Source organism: Rhinolophus hipposideros (genome assembly GCF_964194185.1).
Source record: "Rhinolophus hipposideros genome assembly, chromosome: 9".
Taxonomy (NCBI): Eukaryota; Metazoa; Chordata; class Mammalia; order Chiroptera; family Rhinolophidae; genus Rhinolophus; species Rhinolophus hipposideros.
This window is the reverse complement of record NC_138055.1, coordinates 91,169,489-91,187,407: the sequence shown is the minus strand read 5'-3', so window position 1 is coordinate 91,187,407 and position 17,919 is coordinate 91,169,489. Positions and strand designations below refer to the sequence as shown.

Genomic DNA, 17,919 nt, shown 5'->3' with positions numbered 1-17,919 from the left:
CAAGCTTGAAGCTGGTGATAATATCTGCAATTCTAGGTAAAAGGAAGGCAAGTGCTGGGCTGGTACAGAGTTTCACGAGGCAGGGAAGTGAATCCTGGAGGGAGGCTGAAGGATCTGACATTAAAACCCTCTCAAAGGAAACTGTTTGCCCATTCACATATCAGATGGATGATGAGAAGTCTGTGTTGGTTGTAGCTCTTTTTATAATAAGAGACCTGAGAGCATTTTACAGAGCAACAGGTGGTACATCTGCGGTGGCAGCTGTCCCTGTACTCAGCACTGCCTCCTGAATAAGGGCAAGACAGATTTGGAATTTACTATTATTATTTAGTGAGCATAATGCTGCGACATATGTTATACTAATAAATTATATAAATGAATAATGATTTTACAGCACAGGTGTAATGAAATCTTAAATGTATACAGAATCTACCTTCCAAAGGACACAAAAGCACTGCACAAACATAATTTATTTAACCTTATATTATTATTATGGGAGCATAATAATCAGGAGCAGACTTCCCCCCGAGATGATAATTGCTAATGCTTAAGTACAGAGACAAGAGACATATGGCAATGCAAGGAATTACAGTACCTGCTTGTAGAGGAAAACTGGAGCCATCGGTCCCTAATACACAACTACTTTCATATGGCTTTAGAATTCGGCTCTCTACCCCCCAACCTTCCCACTTCAGGGTTAGGCAGTGGTACTGGTACCTGTAGTTTCTGGGTTGGGGTAGGCACTCTTATCCTCATGTTCATTGGGCTGAAGGTCATCCATGTTGATCTGGGCAGCCAAGGAGGAGAGGAGGGAGAATCCAGTTAGATATGCTCCATAGTTTTAGAGGCTTGCAGTCGCCCTGAGATTGCACTGTAGTCCTCTCTTAAAGAAAACGACCCTTGGCCATGGGCTTTTGGTGGGCATAGGGGGCAGGCAGGGGGGCAGGATATGCAAGGATAGAGTTCCTCTCAGAGAGCTCAGCGGTGACTCACTGTGAGGGCTGCTGAGCTGTTGACTCACAAATGTATCCTTATACTTTGCAGAACATCACCAGATGTTCTTTAAAACATCACCAGAAGGCTGGGATTTAACCGCTCTGCCTGCTCCTCTGCCCCCAGCTCTCCTGCTCAACCCTCGCTGGTGTTATTCCACCATCTCCTTCTCTCCTTGGTCCTTTCCATGGGCGTCTGGCCTGGGAAGACTGTGCCCTCCTCCCTCAGCTCCTGGAGGGCCCTCCCAGCTCCTGGAGGGAGGTGACTACTCACCTTGGTCGTGGGCGGGGACTCTCCATCAGCTGTAATGGATTTCAGCTCGATTTTCTCCTCCTTGGTCTCTTCTACAGCCGGCTTCTCCACCACCTCTGGTTTCTTCTCAGGACTGGCAGTCCTGGCCGGTCAGCAGGAGAAACAAGTAAAGTGTTGTTTACTGAGTGATAGGGCACAGTGATGGAGAACTACCCTGTGCTCCGCTGGGGGCCAGTGGGAGCAGAGCCCCTCCGCCTATGTCCCTCTTCCTTCACTCAAGGCCATGCCATGTGCAGCCTGAGCACAAATACCACTGGGCTGGGCCCAGGACCCAGGCGCCCGGCCACACTTTGCTCCGTCTGGCTTCTGGTTGGCCTGCTGTCGTCCCTATCTAAATCAGAGGAAGCTTCTGGATCTCATTCAGGATTGTCACCTGGAGAACTCTGCCCAGTACCCAGCAGATATGTGTCCGAGGACAGTCCCAGCTAGACAACGATGGAAAAAAATGTAGGGCTATTTCACCTTCTCAACATTGGACAAATTATAGGACAGTGAGGAGGAGTCTCTCTCTCAGCTGGAGCTGTATTTCTCCTCTGAGTGGCTGCCTCCCCTACCCCCACCATCCTTGGCTCCCATCACCTGTGATGACCTCTCTTTTCAAAAGAGAACCCCCCAACTTCCTAGACAGGTGGGGAAATGCAACACCTTCACTGACACTAATACACGATGGTCCCTACTTTAGAGCAATGCCTGGGAATTAGGGGAGAGGTCCAAGTTCCTCTAGGAAGCCCCAAATCCAGTGCCCTCTGGGAGGGACAGAGGCCAACAGAAGCCATGCCCACACGTCTCTTTCCCACCAGTGGGAATGGCATGCCAGATCTGGGCCCTGGGGCATGGGCCTGGTCAGCTTAGAGGGTTACCTGGCCAGCTTCTTTCTCTCCTTCTCTTCTTCTTCCTCCTTTTGGGCAGATGTGAGGCTTTCAGCATCAGCCAGGTTGTCCACGGCAATGGCCAAGAACACATTCAGTAGGATATCTGTTTGTGTCCGTTCTTAAAGAAAACGACCCTTGGCATTGGGGTTTTGGTGGGCCTAGGGGTGGACAGGGGTCAGGATAGGCAGGGGTAGAATTCCCCTCCGAGAGAGCTCAACAGTGACTCATTGTGAGGGCTGCTAAGCCCAGGGCCGTCCCTCTTCCACCCCTTTCCCTCCCATCACCCTACTAGTTATCTGGAGTTTTCTAAGGCAGAGTAGGCTAGCTTGCGGGCTAGAGTGGGGCAGGAGCAAGGAAGCGAGCCCTGCCTTGTTCTTTTAATTGCTGGGTTTCTTTATTGGTTTCCCCATGGAGACGACTGGCTGTAATTGACATTAGAAACAGCATTGTCTCTAGCAGGATGTAGAATACTCTTAAGAGCTGTTCATTATGACTGGGCCCTGAGGAGGCAGCCTGGTAACTCTGCCAACCCTTAATGTGAGCTGCGCGTACAGAGACCCTTGGAGGGTCCAGTGAAGCTGGCCAAAGCTTGGGAACTCCTAACTGAAGCTTCTCTTTGTTTTTTTCTCCTCTCCCACCCCCACCTTGAATGGAAACACTGTGGGCCAGAGAACTGCAGAACCAAAGAAAGTCTAGCTGAAAGGGGTCTCATGGCTGACCTTCGCCCCCAGGCACCCAGCAGTCACATCATGTCACACACAGAGAAACCACAGCCCAGGGGGAAAGCGCTTGTCCAAGGGCTGCTGGACACCTGCCCTTGGGCCTTATCGCACTAGACTCACAATGACCCGTAAGTAATAGGTACTATTATTTTATCACCCAAGTTTACAGAGGCCGAGGTGGAAAATCTCTTGTTTGCTGAGGTCACCCAGCCCGTCTGTGGGGTCAGCGCCATGCTTTCTGTACTCCATGAAGCAGCCATTTAAACCTGAGTCTTGGGCTGGACCTGCTGCTACTTTCCGAGCCACCTCTGCACACAGCCCTCACAGGTTTGTGACCAGGGGACAGACGAGCGCCTGCATCTGAGACCCCAAAACATGCCCATGGGTCTGTCAGGTCTGCTTGGTGAAGGCTGTCCAGTTCTGTGGCGTCAGAGGGAGGGACACTGTCCAGAAAGCCGGGAGAAGAGATGAAGGTCATTTCAAGGATGAGGCTCAGTCCACTCAGCCTCCTCCCTCCACAAGACGCGACAGCCCGGGTCCGCGTGGGTGCCCACGTGTCGCTAGGGGCGCTCACACTGGAGTCCATGTGAGTGGCTGCACTGTCATGCTCACCTATGATAAGAACAGCCCTCCTGGAGTCGGCCACGCTGCGGCCAGAACGGCGCGGGAGGAGGGACCTACGCGAAAGCTCCCGGCTTCCTCGAAGACCCACCTCCCACTCAGGTGGTCCCGGGCTGGGAGATGTTCTCTCCCCCAGGACATGCCTTTCCCTGTGTGCCCGGGGGCCCTGGGGGTGGGCGACGGGACCGCAGTACTCGGCCCGCAGTTGGGGCCTGCGGGAGGGTGGGCAGCGGGGGTGGGGAAGCAGCAGCAAAGGATACAGTTTCCGCAGATGAAGAGGATGATGAAGTAAATACAGACTAACATCCCTGGAAAAGAGGGGCCGCCATAAGCCATGATCCCATCATACATCACCGAATTCCAGTCCTCCCCGGTCAGGATCTGAACGACACATTCCCGCCAACAAGGGACACAGCGTTAGACCAACAGCAAGCCCCGAAAGCCCCTGCCCGGCCCCGCGACGTTCACAAAAGTGCCTGAGCTCTCCCTCCGCCTCTGCCCCCCCGCTGGCCCCCAGGCTCCTTCCTGACGCTCTAGGGCATGAACCTGGCACACTGAGCCTATCCTTCAACAAAGGGCACGGCCACTGGCAGCTTTCATTTGGGGACTGACTGAAAGGGTTTCCCGGTCCAAATATCGCCTGCTACCCACATACTGTACACGAGACAACCACCACTAGCCATTCCCTGCATTAGGGCATCAAGGGCCCCTTTACACATGTGACTGTGTTCACTGAAAGACTGTTCGTTTCTCCCCAAACATTAGTCCTCTAGGGACCATCTTTACGATTCTGGCAGCACCCACATGGTATTATTCATTTTTATCTGTAAGTCAATCTACGTTTAAACTTAAATGAGTGCTGCTTTAGCTTTGCACTAAGCCAAAATAGTATGAAGTCACACATTTGATGGGCTAGTTACATTTTTCTAGGGACAAGCATGGTGAGTAGGACAGAGTGCCACCCTCCCCTTCCCCAACAAGAGCAGTCTGTTTTTATTTATTTCTATTTTGGGCTATCATGCAGAATGTATTTGGATCAAGGGCTCCACGGCTAAGAAAGCATTTTGAAACCCCTCTATTAGCTCTTTTGTTCAATGGTCCACCCAACAGTGGAATTCCATGGGGGCTGGGGACAGGGGAAACTCTATGTAGAGCTGCAGGCTCTCCTGGGCACGGACCCCCGTGGCTGGTCTAGTTGGCTATGCCTGCCCAGTGCAGGGTGAAGCCTCCCAGCACCCTGTCCAGGCTCCTGCTTCCTGCTCCCCGCCCCTACGCCCAACCGCCCCGGCATCGGCCAGCAGAGGAGGGTGCATACCTGAAACACAGTGAGGAGGGACTGGGGAAAGTTATCAAACGTGCTCCTCCGGGTCTGCATCTCGTCAAAGTTGAACTTCCCTCCAAAGAGCTGCATCCCCAGGAGGGAGAAGATGATGATGAAGAGGAAGAGCAGTAGCAGCAGGGAGGCGATGGAGCGCACGGAGTTCAGCAAGGACGCCACCAGGTTGCTTAGGGAGTTCCAGTACCTGAGGACCACAGGAGCCGTCAGCGCCTTCTCCTGAGCTCCCTTCACTTCACTCCTCATTCTCGCCCCCAGAGTTTCAGATACATTTCCGCTCCCTCCTCTGTTTGACCTTTCCTGGGGGTGGTGGTGGTGGTGTGACCTGGGCTGGGAAACTCCCAAGGAGAGTGTGCAGCTAGTTTGATTCAAGGTCCCAGGGTCAACAGTGCACAGTGGAGCTGTGTGCACCTTTGGACAAGTTACTTAACTTCCCTTCTTCTGCCTCTCCGTCTGAAGAAACAGACACGACAGTAGCACACACTTCGTTAGATTATTGGGAGGATTACATGATGTAATAATAATAAAAGATACCCTCCAGTATAATGCCTGGTGCACAGTTGATAACGATTAGTTATTATTGTTACCGCTATTGGTCTTTAGACAAAAAACACTTTTTTTCTCCCGGGAATGTTGCCTAGCCCGGGTGGCAGCTGTCTAGCAGAGGCATGAGTTAGGTCATCTATGGGGTGTGTGGCTTAGTGAAGTTTCCCAAATTTACCCTAAGGAATTTTTGTCTTTTTTTAAAGCTTCTCTTCTGAAGATCCTGATTCAAAAGCTGTAACTTGGGGGCCAGAAACATGTATATTTAAGAAATATCCCAGAGGATTCTGATAAGCAGGCACCCACAGGACAGGTCTGGGCAGATAGGTTGTTGTTGGGGCTCCTTGGAGAAAAGGCCCCCGCTCCTTAGGTCACCAACCTTCTCTCCACTGTAAATACACCCAAAGGTCCTTCATTACAGCTTGGGAAAATCCCTTTCTCTTGGAAAAGAGGTGGGGGCCTACTCATGGCTGCTGGATGGCTTGGGTACCTGTGACAGGGTCAGTTCTGGATAAGGACATGCCCTGTAGCAAAAGGGACACCGCCTCAGGCTGGAGCAAGTGCAGGAGCAGAGAAATCTCAGTCCCTGCAGCTCCACCTCCCGCTCCTTTGCCTCCCAGGTCACCATCTGGATTTCCTCCACTTAAGACACTCCCAGTTTATTACCACAAATACAGTCAATTGTTTTTGCTGCTTAAGAGAGTGACATGTGACCCACCCATGATAGCCTCACAGTTGCACCCCCAGCCGGCACTTCTCTTCTCCAGAGAACTGTTCCATATTAAGTGGCAGAACCAGATGGGCCAACAGTTTGCATATAAACGTGAACTCCTTCTCAACCTGGAGGCTTTACTGCTCCTTTCTCCTTCACAGATCTGGCCTTTTCCCACCTCTCTTGCCTGCCAGTCACACTCCCTGTTTGCAGAATATTAATATACATTTAGTCGTATCTGTTCTATAAATGCTGTTAAGTGAGTTTCAACGGTGAAAGTCTTGTCTCTCCCGAAATGGCTCTCAGTTCTTGAGGGCAGAGACCAGAGGATTTTTCCCCCCTGCCATTCTCTCTATTTTTGTCCCCAAATAAATTCTGTCTAACCCAGTTTGGTTGATGGAGTGCCTGGCACCCCAGTATATTAGAGGTTGTGGTAACTGTTCTGTTTAAAGCAAGAAGTAGGAAACTTCTCTGGGGCTAGAACACCTTCCCTCTTTCATTTAAAGGAGTATTCCCAAGTGTGCTGGAGATAACTGCTGAAGAGAGGGACCAGTTTTTCTACATACTGATTCCCAGACCTCCCCAGAACCACGAACTCATAATTTCTGGGGATGGGCCTGGCATGGTTCTCATGCAACCAATCCAACACCTGTCGGTCAACTGGTATTTAGGAACCAGTAACGTTAGAGCGTATTTTAATGAGAATTTCCAGCTGTGTCAGACGGGAGTGTGTCTGCATGTGGATCAGGTCACAGAGCCCTTCCAGAATATTCTGGAAAAGTCTTACTGCTTATGGAAGTGTGGAGCCTTAATTTTCCTGAGGTGCATGGACAAACCAGGCTTACAGCTGAGGTTGCGCGATGTCTGACAGCCACGGGCACCCTAAGGTGAGCGGACAAGGAGGCCGTACATACAAGAAAGGCAGTCACCATGCAAGGGAAAAGCTTTGGCAGAGTGGGAAAGACTAGGCGGCAGACAGGGAAGGTGAAGTGGGATGAGCCCCTCAAGTGTCTGGGGTTCTGGGGAAGCGGGGTCTGTGGTACAGAAACAAATGGAGTCATCCAGTGGAGGAGAATGCTTCTAGAAGCATTGGATGGCAAACATAGTGAGTACGCTAGAGGGGCTGGCAGTGGAGTAGGTGTAAGAACCTTGATGGTCAAGAAGGGCTGGGAGGGGGCGGAGCATTTGATTACCAGTGAGAACTTTTCTGGTGTACCCTGCCGCTCTGCCCCAGGCTGTCCCGGGAATGTCTGTACTTCTTAGTCAATCAGGGGGTTTGTAGTATGACAGAACTCCTAATTCCCCACCCATCATCTCCCCCATCTTAGGAGATGACAACAGCAGTTTCCGGCTCAAGCCAAAATCCTGAAGTCATCCTTTGCGTCTCTCTCACACTACCCAGCATATCCTGTGGCTGCATCTTCAAAGGGAAGCCCGAATTTGGCTACTTCCCACACCTCTCACCCAGCCCGAACCACCAGCATTTCTCTTTTGGATTTCTGCCCCCTAATGGGTTGCCCTGCTTCGACCCTGGCTCCTTCCAGCTATTGTCCACACGACACACATTTCAGGTGCAAAGCTTAAAATGCACCACACATGCATTCTTTTTTCTTTTCCTTCCATTTTTTTTTACAACACATTCAAAAACAATTTAAATCCATTGATGTAAAAAAGGAGGAGGGTTTTCTTTACAGAATTATTAAATGGATAACATGAATAAATGATAGAATTAGAAAATCACCTTTTGCAGCAGTAACTAACTCAGGTAAAGACTGAGGATACTAAAACCCTTGAGTGAGAGGTCGTTGGGAGTCGGGTACTCATACAATCTCAAAATATCACTCCGCAGACTACTTATTAACTACAAGGGACAGCGTAACTCAACGGGAGAAACCTCACAAACACCCGCAAACTGATATTACACCCTTCCTGACGTACTGCAGTGGGAAGTACGCATGCTATCTCTGTACCCCACGCCACAGCCATAGGACCCCGTTAAAACATGTCACAGAAGGGCCGGGCCGGTGGCCCAGGCGGTTGGAGCTCCGGGCTCCTAATGCCGAAGGCTGCCGGTTCGATTCCCACATAGGCCGGTGGGCTCTCAACCACAAGGTTGTCGGTTCGACTCCCGCAAGGGATGGTGGGCAGCGCCCCCCGCAACTAGAAAACGGCAACTGGACCTGGAGCTGAGCTGCGCCCTCCACAACTAAGATTGAAAAGACAACAACTTGACTTGGAAAAAGCCCTGGAAGTACACACTGTTCCCCAATAAAGTCCTATTCCCCTTCCCCAATAAAATCTTTAAAAACAAACAAACAAAAATCACAAGCAAACACAAAACATGTCCCATAAACCCTGAGCCTGGCTTCAAGCCCTCGAAAGGCTTCCCATTGGAAGGCCTAACAGCTTGTGCGGAATCGGCCCACACTGCATCAGGGACCTCATCTCCCGCCCTGCCCCTTGCTCTTCAGCCCACGGGCCCGCTCACCATCCCTCCTGCCATGGCCTCTGCTGCCTCTCCTCTCTACAGAGCTCTCCCCCAGAACTGTGCACAGCTCACTCCTTCAGTCCCTGCAGACCTCTGCTCAAGTGTCCCCTTGCCAGAGTGGGCCTCTGACCACCACTCTCCCCCCGCCACCAGAATGTGAGGTCATCTGCTTGCTCACAACCCTAGTGCTCAGAACGGTGCCTGGCCCAAAAGAGGAGACCAATGAGTATTTTGTTGAATGAATGATCGAATCTTACTATAAACATGACTCATTTGTACTTACTGGAGGGAAAGGCAAGAGGACGTGAGGTTACGCAGACGCTTCTCTGTGGGGTAGGAACGGTGGCGTGGTGGTGGGACCTCTCACCTGCACATACTTTGCCTAACAGCAAGGAGTGGCTATTTGCATCTCCTCCACATCATTTCTTTTCCTAAATCCATGGGTAGGTTTCTGAGATTTCTGACTGTTTCATTGCCAGACCACATGTCAGACGATTATGCAGCAAGAGAACAGATTGTTCGTTGCCAAAGGCGGGGATGGGGTAGGTGGGGGGGGGTGAAATGGATGAAGAGGGTCAAAGAGTACACATTTCCATTATAAAAACCTCAGTCCTGGGGATGTCATGTATAGCATGTTGACTATAGTTAATAATACTGTACTGCATATTTGAAAGTTGCTAACAAATCTTAAAAATCCTCTCATTACAAGAAAAAAATGTAATTATGTGTGGTGATGGATGTTAACTAGACTTATTGTGGTATCATTTCATAATACAGCAGTCCCCCCATATCTCCCCGGAGGATCCCTGAAACTACAGATAGTACCAAACCCTAAATATACTGTTTTCCTATGCGTAAGTACACTTTACAGCTTCTCTTGGGCATATCCGAATTGTCAGCATCACCACTCTCAAGCTTTGGGGGCCATTATGCATTAAGTAAAATAAGGGTGGATTGAACGCAAGCACTGCGGTACCACGGCCGGCGATCTGATAACCGAGCCGGCAACTAAGTGACTGATGGGTGGGGACTGCATACAGCGTGGGACGCTGGGCAAAGGGATGATTCACATCCCGGCCTGGACAGAGCGGGACGGCAAGAGATTTCCTTATACTACTCAAAATAGCATGCAACTGAAAACTTATGAATTGTTTATTTCTGGAATTTTCCATTTAATATTTTGAGACTGAGGTTGACTGCCAGTAAGAGAAACTACAGAAACCATGGACAAGGGGGCGACTGTATATACAAATACTGAATCATTATGTTGTACACCTGAATCTAATATAATGTTATATGTCAATTATACCTCAGTATAAAAAAAACAGAAAGAAAGAAAGAAAGAAAGAAAGAAAGAAAGAAAGAAAGAAAGAAAGAAAGAAAGGAAGAAAGAAAGAAAGAAAGAAACTATTATGTATGCATTTGCCCAACAGAAAATAGGGTTTCTGTGGCTCTGAGGCCCTTGGGGTGGGATTTCCAGAAGAGCCCCATGAACATGTATGTCCCTTTGGGAAGAGCTCCCACCAAATCAAAGTCCGCGGGCTTGAGGGAATGAGCCAGCCTTTGTTTAAGAGACCAACTGGAGCCAGGTGCACAAGCCAGGGCCACTAGCCCACCCATCTTATGAAAACACCTGGCTGAACAGATACTGCATGTTGGACCAGTCACATAGGAAAGAGGTGGGTAAGGCAACTGGAGATCACGCTGTTGGCCCTCAACCCTGCTTTCCATTCCCCAGGGGCAGGAGGGGGCTGCCTGCGGCTGGCCTGCCACCTGGGCTTTCGCTCCCTGGCCTGGCATTATGTGGGCACCAGCTTGCTGAGCCGAGGGCACGTGGTCAGAGAGCTTTCCTGTGCTCTCTGAAGACTGAGACAAAGGGCTTGTTGAAGTGGTGGTGTGGCCAAGGACAGAAGAGGGCTCAGAGGAGAGGGGCTGGGGTTCGGGCTGGCATGCCTGGTTTACAGCAGGGTAGAGTGGGGGCCTCGTCATCGTTAATACCGAGGTTCGTAGGGGCCAGGTGGCAGCCTCCGGGCAGGCGACATGGAATACCATTTACATGAAACGGCTCATAGCCTTGCAGATCCTCAGACTGTGTCCCCTAATGCCAATCTGATTCTTGATGGCTGTTACCACGATGGCCTGAAGCTCTGGCGATGCCACGTCCCAGAATCACTCTCCTTTTTAGAAACGTTAGCTGGTGGTACACTAGAGGGGTTGATGGCATATTCACAATCAACTGGGGCTTTTATCCCAATTTATCAAAACTATAAAACTCTCTCTCTCTCTCTCTCTCTCTTTCTCTCCCCCCCCACCCCCCCCCCCAAAAAAAAAGAAAGAGCTTTGGAGAAAAGCAAGCAACCGCAGAACCGAGTATTTCACGTCTGGCACCTCACAGAGGAACTGAGGAAAATGAAGCTCTCTCTTCAGAACAATACATATGTTTCCGCATGCACAAACGTCTACATCCAGAATTCGGGGACTCAGCCCCCGAAGCACAGGCCGGCTCTCGAGACTCCACCTTCACACCCCCCACCTGCACTGTTGTCCTTGGGATCCACTTGACTTTTCAGTCCTCCTGCGGCTCTGAATCAAAGTGTGTCTTTGTCCACCTTGTCGGCCATCAGACCCAGCCCACTGCTTTCTCCTCAGAGGCGGGTGCATGTGCGGGCTTGCGACCCAATCATTTTCTTGGTTACCTGAATTCCCTCACTTGCTGAGCCCAGCCTCACTTCTGTTACCTTCCCCTCTGCCTCCCTTGGTTTAAGTTGCTACCATGTGTTCAGGGTACTTGTATTTCCATCCTTCTGCTCTGAGTCTGTCCCTGGGTTGGGTCCTGTGGAATTCTCCGTTTTCTTCACCCATAGCAAGTGGCCCTGAGCCTTGCTCGAACTAAGACTTTCAGCTTGTGAATCTTTCGCTTCAAAGAGCTCAGGGCCGGGACCTTTACCTTGTAGGTACAGAGCAGAGCAGCAAGCTTGCTATAAATAAAAGATCTCCACACTAACAGTGCTCACGGCTTTGAGAGCTTTGCGAATGCTCCCCCCACCCTTCCCCTCTGCTCCAGACAGGGTCATAACTAAATTTATACATGTCCCAACTGTTCTTGTTCTGAGGGGTAAAACAAATCCTCTGTGTTGGTGACAGTGATCTATTGTTGGTAGAGTGTTTATAAAGCACATTTCACGCAGTGAATCTGTGTGATGTGGGCTTCTGTGCACCATTTCCAGCGGTGGGAGTGGGGGAGGCGAGGGAGGAGGAATGTGGTCACGCACGATAGCCTGGGGAAGCCGGTAGGTTCATCAGCGAGAAGCGCAGCCTGCCCGCGCCTGCCCCGTGCCAGCCGCAGGACATCCAGGTGGGTGTCCAAGGACCATCGATTCAGTGAAGTTGGGCCCTCGTCCCATAAGATAATATTGTACTGTTGGGCCTAGAGGGATGACAGTAGCCCGAACTGGACATATACGGAGCCAGGGGGAGCCAGAACTGAGAATTCTAGACTATCACGGTTAAGGTCTGGGATAGCTGGAGCTCGGGGCCACATCTACCAGTTCGGTTATGGCTGACGCCTGCCCCTGCCCCTCCTTGTGGGGGAGGTACTTATGTGTCAAATCCTGACTTGGATGACAACTCCAAAGGCCTTGCCTTCCCTGTTTGCATTAGAGGCCTCAATCACAGTAAGAACAGAGCCTGCGTGGAGGAGTGTGACTGGGTGAAGCTGGCAAGGCGGTCTGCCCTTGCCCTTGGGTTTGCCTCAGGAGGGTGCCCCCCTGAGCTTCTGGACCGCTCGGTGTCCCCCAGTCAGTCCCACTAGCAGATGTGTCAGGGTTATGGACAAAGCACACTTACGTCATCCTCACCCGTGCCTTCTTAATCCCCAGGTGACCCCAGTCATGCTTCCAGAGAATGACCACCCTTCATGACAGCCAGTGTGTAGGCCCTTGAGTCTGAGCTGCCCTCTCCGTAGACCCTGGCCTGGGAACCGGGCAGATGCCAGATATACCGCTATAATAATGGCCCTTAATTAGCACTGAGCCTCGGTGGGCCCTGAGAAGAGTGGGGGCTAGAAGGTGGTGGGGAGGGTGGGGGCGGTGTGGGGTTGCACCTGATGCTCGTGGCCACAGGCTGGCAGGGAAATGCAGACATTTGGAGCCTGGAGGATCTGCAAAGGCTCTCCTCGTGGGGCGCTGTGGAGCCCCATATGTGGCTACGACTCACCAGGAGATCTGTTTGTGCTGGGTTGGCTCCATTTCACATTTTAGGGCTTGGGAAGGGAGCCACAGGACAGAACAGTAGGAAAAAGAACGGGATTTAAGGTTTAAGATGGAAAGCAGCAAGGGCGGGAGGGATTTTGGTGCAGCACTTAAAAACCAGTTATATGAAAAAGGAGATGCAATTAGTAAATTGGAATCACATCCAGATTTTATCTAACTGAAACTCTTCTTCCTGCCCATATGTCAGGCCGGGCAGACAAAGAGTAAACAAACTAGATATCGAAACTCGCAATGTTTAGGTCCTCATAAAGCTTCAAGGCAGGAGAAAGGACCCAATCCATCAGGTGGCTGGAAGGCCCACTGTCATGGGTAATTTACCCAGAGATGACAAAGATTCTGACCGCATGCACGCATGCCTCCGCGCTCACTGAGGTTGGGATGTTGTCTTCCCGATTCTTTCCTGTCCTGGATCTCCCACTCACAGTACTATGAATACCCAGTAATCAGCCGACTTACAGTCTAGTTTTAAAAATTTGTTTTATGAGACCCACAGGATGGATGATACTCATAAACACAGTATACTTCCTAAGGCATTCTCATATTTTCACAAAACAGAAAAAACTGCAAGCATGCTAATAATAATCACTATCATCGTACGCTACCCATATTCATCATATACCACAGACTTCCTTCAGGCAGCGCTGGTGCCTTCTAAGTCCTCCCTGTCCTTGCCCATTTATAAAAGCTTTTGGGAGGTCATGTGACCAATGGGGATACAAGATCAATATTGGATTTATTTGTATTTATTAAAAAACAAGAAAGAAACCATTCATAAATTTTGGTATTTTAGCTCTTAGCAATAGCAAATTACCTGCTACACACTGTTCAACTACTCTGGACGTCCTGTTGTGTCATGACTTGGTTGAGAACATGTCATGGTTGAGAACAACTAGTTTTGATCAGTATTCCCAAGTCTTAGACCACAGGCCCTGGGAGTGGGAAGGGCAGCTTGGAATGATAGGATGGAATCCATGAATCCGTGCATACGCCAAGCGCTTTAAATAAATAGCTTGTGTTGAATTTACATTATCACCTTTCAAATGTACACAGGTGTACAGGAATTAATAAAATTCACATTAATTTAAAAACTGCTGGATTCACAGTAGGCCTGTATCATTATGTGTATTCTCGGTCAAGAATGATCAAAAGTACAATCTTACCATGGTTAGGGGCCAGCCATGAAGAGAGGGGAGACGGAAGAATCAAGATGTAAGAATATACAAAGGGGCAACTTTTTAGGCAAGAAAGTGGATGAAGGACAGCAGCAGAGAATCAGGCCAGTGTTTCTCAAAGGGAGGCAGGTCGTTGACCTCCAGCACGGAACTGTGCAGGAGTTGCTGGTCACACTCTCTAATGGTGGGGTCCTCAGTGAGTTCTCCTAATGAACTCAAGAAAACCTGAGACTCACAATCGCTGGTTCAGAATACACTGTGAAAAATAGCAGCGAGACATCGCAAAGTATTCTCCCAGAGATGTTAAAGGAAGAGGGAGAAAGACACTTGTCTGATGGCAGGATCATGCACAGAGGACCCGTCTCCAGAGACCCTAATGTCCACTCCCAGCCCATATTTTAGGCATTTTCTTGGTCTCTGGAGTGTGCTGGAGACAAAGGTCAGCGGGAGCATGGGATTCCCCGGCACGGTCAGCCTTTCTGTTGTTTTTCTAAAGCCCTCAGAGGGATTGGAGACTTGGAAAACAGGAAGATTGTGGCCTTTGCCAAAGTGCTTCAGTGAGATAATGAAATTATTCTGTTTATAGAGTTTGTAGCGATCTGAAAATAACACCAATCCTTCTCGTGGAGGGACTAAGGGAAGCTCTCTGATGAAGACAGATTAAAAAAATGATGTCTTGGCAATACTTTCAGATTCGAAATAGATAAGTTGTTGATTAAAAATAGAATGTTAAGATGCTATGATGATATCTAGGAGCAAAGATTCTTTTCTATAGGAATTAAAAAAACAAACAAAAACAAAACCCAAACACATGAACTGTTGAGAATTATTTAAGAGGCACTAGAAATTCCAAATTAAAAATAGCTTTTATCAGACCCCAAGAGGAGAAAGTAGAATCAGCATTATCTAACAACAAAAATTGGCATGCTAGAAATCCCTAAAGTCCTGTCTCAGGGAAATAGACAACAGGACAGTCTAGGCGTCGCCTCTGCAGTTCATGTGCGAACGGCACAGACCTGAAGTCAGTCCTGAAGTCAGGCAGACAGACTTGCCTTTCAACCCCACCTTTGTCCCGGAGCAGTTTGTGTCGCCTTGGACCAGTGACTTAACTCTCTAAGCACGGTTTTCTCATCTGCAAAATGGGAATCATGATAGAAGTCTGTACTCACCGTCTCTTACAGGTCCTTGTCAGGAGTAATGGAACAAACCAAGTAAGCATTCGAATCACACTGTCTGGCACAGAGTAAGCACTGGTGCCTGTTAACAATGATTGTTAGTGCATTTCTACTACTTTTATTTTAAACCAGAACTTTTCTGTAATGCCAAGGTATTCAGGGCATTCAGGAAGAGTGCTTTTTGAATGCGGGGGAGGGAGGCTAGGCAGGGGGTTGTTACTCAGGAGTGTTAAACCTGTGGGTTTAAACGCGCATATATTGAGGCTGTTGTCTGATAGTAAACCTTTCCCGACTCCCACCGCAGGGCTTGGCACGCAGAATGCACACGGTGGATCAACAAATAGAAGTAAGAGAGTGTGTATGTGTAGCCCACCATTAGCTCTTCTCTCCTTCCTTCTCCTAATCGCAATGACGATTAGATTAATATTAATAAATGCTCCAGTTGTTGTGTGTCTGTGCCCGGCCCTGAACTGAACACTCAAATGCCTTTTCCCACTTGGCCTGTGACGACACCACAGGAACCAGAGTGCACGGGGTGGCTGCTGAGACGAGAAGTCACTGACAAGAATAGTAACGCCTTGGGGTGCCGTGTGGGCCCCGAGTGACTCCCTCACTCATACTCAGAACTCTGAGCAGGTGTCGGCTAACCCCAGGTCCCTGAATGGAGGATACCCTCCTCCCTCCTTTCCCAACACAATCAATTGCTGGTTTCCGTGCTCCTGTACCAGTCCGGCTCCCACAGCAGAGATTCTTCAGGATAGGAGGCTTATATCTCTGGGGGCAGAGTTTGAATCCCCTCTCTTCCAGGTGTTTCTGATATGTTCCTCTAAGGTTGACCACAGCCCACAGTGAGAAATATATAATGCAACTCAGATATATATCTCAAAGCTTTTTATGAAACAATGTGCACAGTCATGTGAGGCCTTCTGATATTTTCCTATGCTATTTCATTCTTTCATTAAAAGTGAGAATGTGGAGAAATTGGAAGCTTTACATATTACTGGTGGGAATGTAAAATAGCCTAGTTTCTTTGGAAAACAGTTTGACATTTCCTCAAAATCTTAAATATCAAGTTATCAAATGACCTAGAAATTCTACTCCTAAGTATATATCCAAAAATAATGAAAAAATACATCCACACAAAAGCTTGCACATCAATGCTTCATAGCTGCATTATTTATAGTAGCCAAAAGGTAGAAATAAACCAAATGTCCACAGATGAGTGGTAAGGAAAATGGGATGTACATCCGTACAATGGAATATTATCAGCCACAGAAAGGAGTGAAGTACATGCTACAAAGTGGGGAAACTTGAACTATTATGCCAAATGAAAAAAACCAGACAGCAAACACCATTACTGTATGGTTTCATTTAGAACAATTGTCCAGAAGAATCAAATCTATAGGGATAGAAAGTAAATTACTGGGAGGGTGGGCGGGATGAGGAGTGGGCATGGAGCCTCTTTTTGGGGGGATGAAAATGTTCTAAAACTAGATTGTGGTGATGGTTGCAACTCTGTGAATATATATAAAAATTGAATTGTACATTTTAAAGGGGTGAATTTATTTGTATGTGAGTTATATCTCAATAAAGCTGTTTAAAAATGATGGTTGTGATCCAACAAACGGATTGCATCATCCCTAATGGATAACAACACATTCGACAATTACTGTCCTGGAACATGCTTCCCACTCCCCGTCCCTGGCCTGTCCTCTATGTGAGAATAACGGCTTGACCTGGAGAGTTAGGAAGACTAGTCTTTGCGTGGGAGGATGGACAGATGGAGAGGGGGCCCGTGTGGAAGGAGAGGTGACGCCACTTGTGACATCAGCCTCCTTCAGTAAGGGAATCCTGACTGCATTGGCGGCAGCACACAGCCAACCACAGACCACGTGTGTCTCACAGCTGTGGTGGCCACGAGATTTTGGTGAGATTTCTGGGGGAGCTCTGCAAGAGGCTGTCTCAGTGGCATGGGTGTCCTCTTTGCACCCCTGCCTTCTCTTCTTCCTGCCTCGAATTTGAACATGATGGCTGAATCTCTAGGAGCCACCTTGTGACCTTGGGGTGGGAGGCAGGTCTAAGGCTGGCCACGCAAATGACAGAAGGACACTGGGTCCCCAGTGTCCTCTTGAAGCCAACTGGGCTGCCCACCTCTGGACTTCCTTCATGTGACTGAACAAATCCCTAGTTCACTTACAGCAATGAGCTGAGTTTCTGGCATTAGCGGCCAAAAGACGTGAAATGGCCATCTAAATGAATGAAAGCTCCACGCTGTTGTCTATGAGCCGAGGACAGACCCACCCAGAAGCAGTCACTACTCTCCCACCCGGCCTTTCCGCCTCCCTGCCTTCCAGGCGAACTTCTCCCTGATCCCATGTCCGAGGGGAAATACCTTGTGATTTTAAATATCCTCAGTAGCCGGACACATCGCAGCACGGAGATGCCCAGGGGCGACATGATCCTGGTCTCCACCAGGATGGTCTCCAGGATGCCCCCGCACACGATGAAGCAGTCGAAGCGGTTGAAGAGGGACACGAAGTAGGCCTGCAGACCCAGGCTGTACACCTTCAGCAGCATCTCTGCAGTGAAGAGCGCCAGGAGCGCCTTGTTGGCCGTGTCTGGGCGCCAGGAGTGGGGCGGGGCACACAGGTGGCAGGTGGAGGGCAGGGGGGGAGGAAGGAAGCACAGGAATTTTCACCACT

At 49.4% G+C, this 17,919-nt stretch overlaps 1 protein-coding gene across 21 annotated transcripts in view; it reads right to left on the bottom strand.

The window, feature by feature from the left end:
- The window catches only part of CACNA1C (calcium voltage-gated channel subunit alpha1 C), a 722,361-nt gene that overhangs the window by 99,827 nt on the left and 604,615 nt on the right, over positions 1 to 17,919 (bottom strand). For all 21 annotated transcript variants that reach the window (XM_081059047.1, XM_081059052.1, XM_081059050.1 and 18 more), the window contains 6 exons: positions 17,610 to 17,835; positions 4,836 to 5,043; positions 3,781 to 3,901; positions 2,166 to 2,280; positions 1,267 to 1,387; positions 718 to 787 (listed from right to left, as the gene is read on the bottom strand). In XM_081059047.1, the coding sequence (XP_080915173.1) occupies positions 718 to 787; positions 1,267 to 1,387; positions 2,166 to 2,280; positions 3,781 to 3,901; positions 4,836 to 5,043; positions 17,610 to 17,835 (861 nt within the window). The remainder of the gene's footprint in view (positions 1 to 717; positions 788 to 1,266; positions 1,388 to 2,165; positions 2,281 to 3,780; positions 3,902 to 4,835; positions 5,044 to 17,609; positions 17,836 to 17,919) is intronic.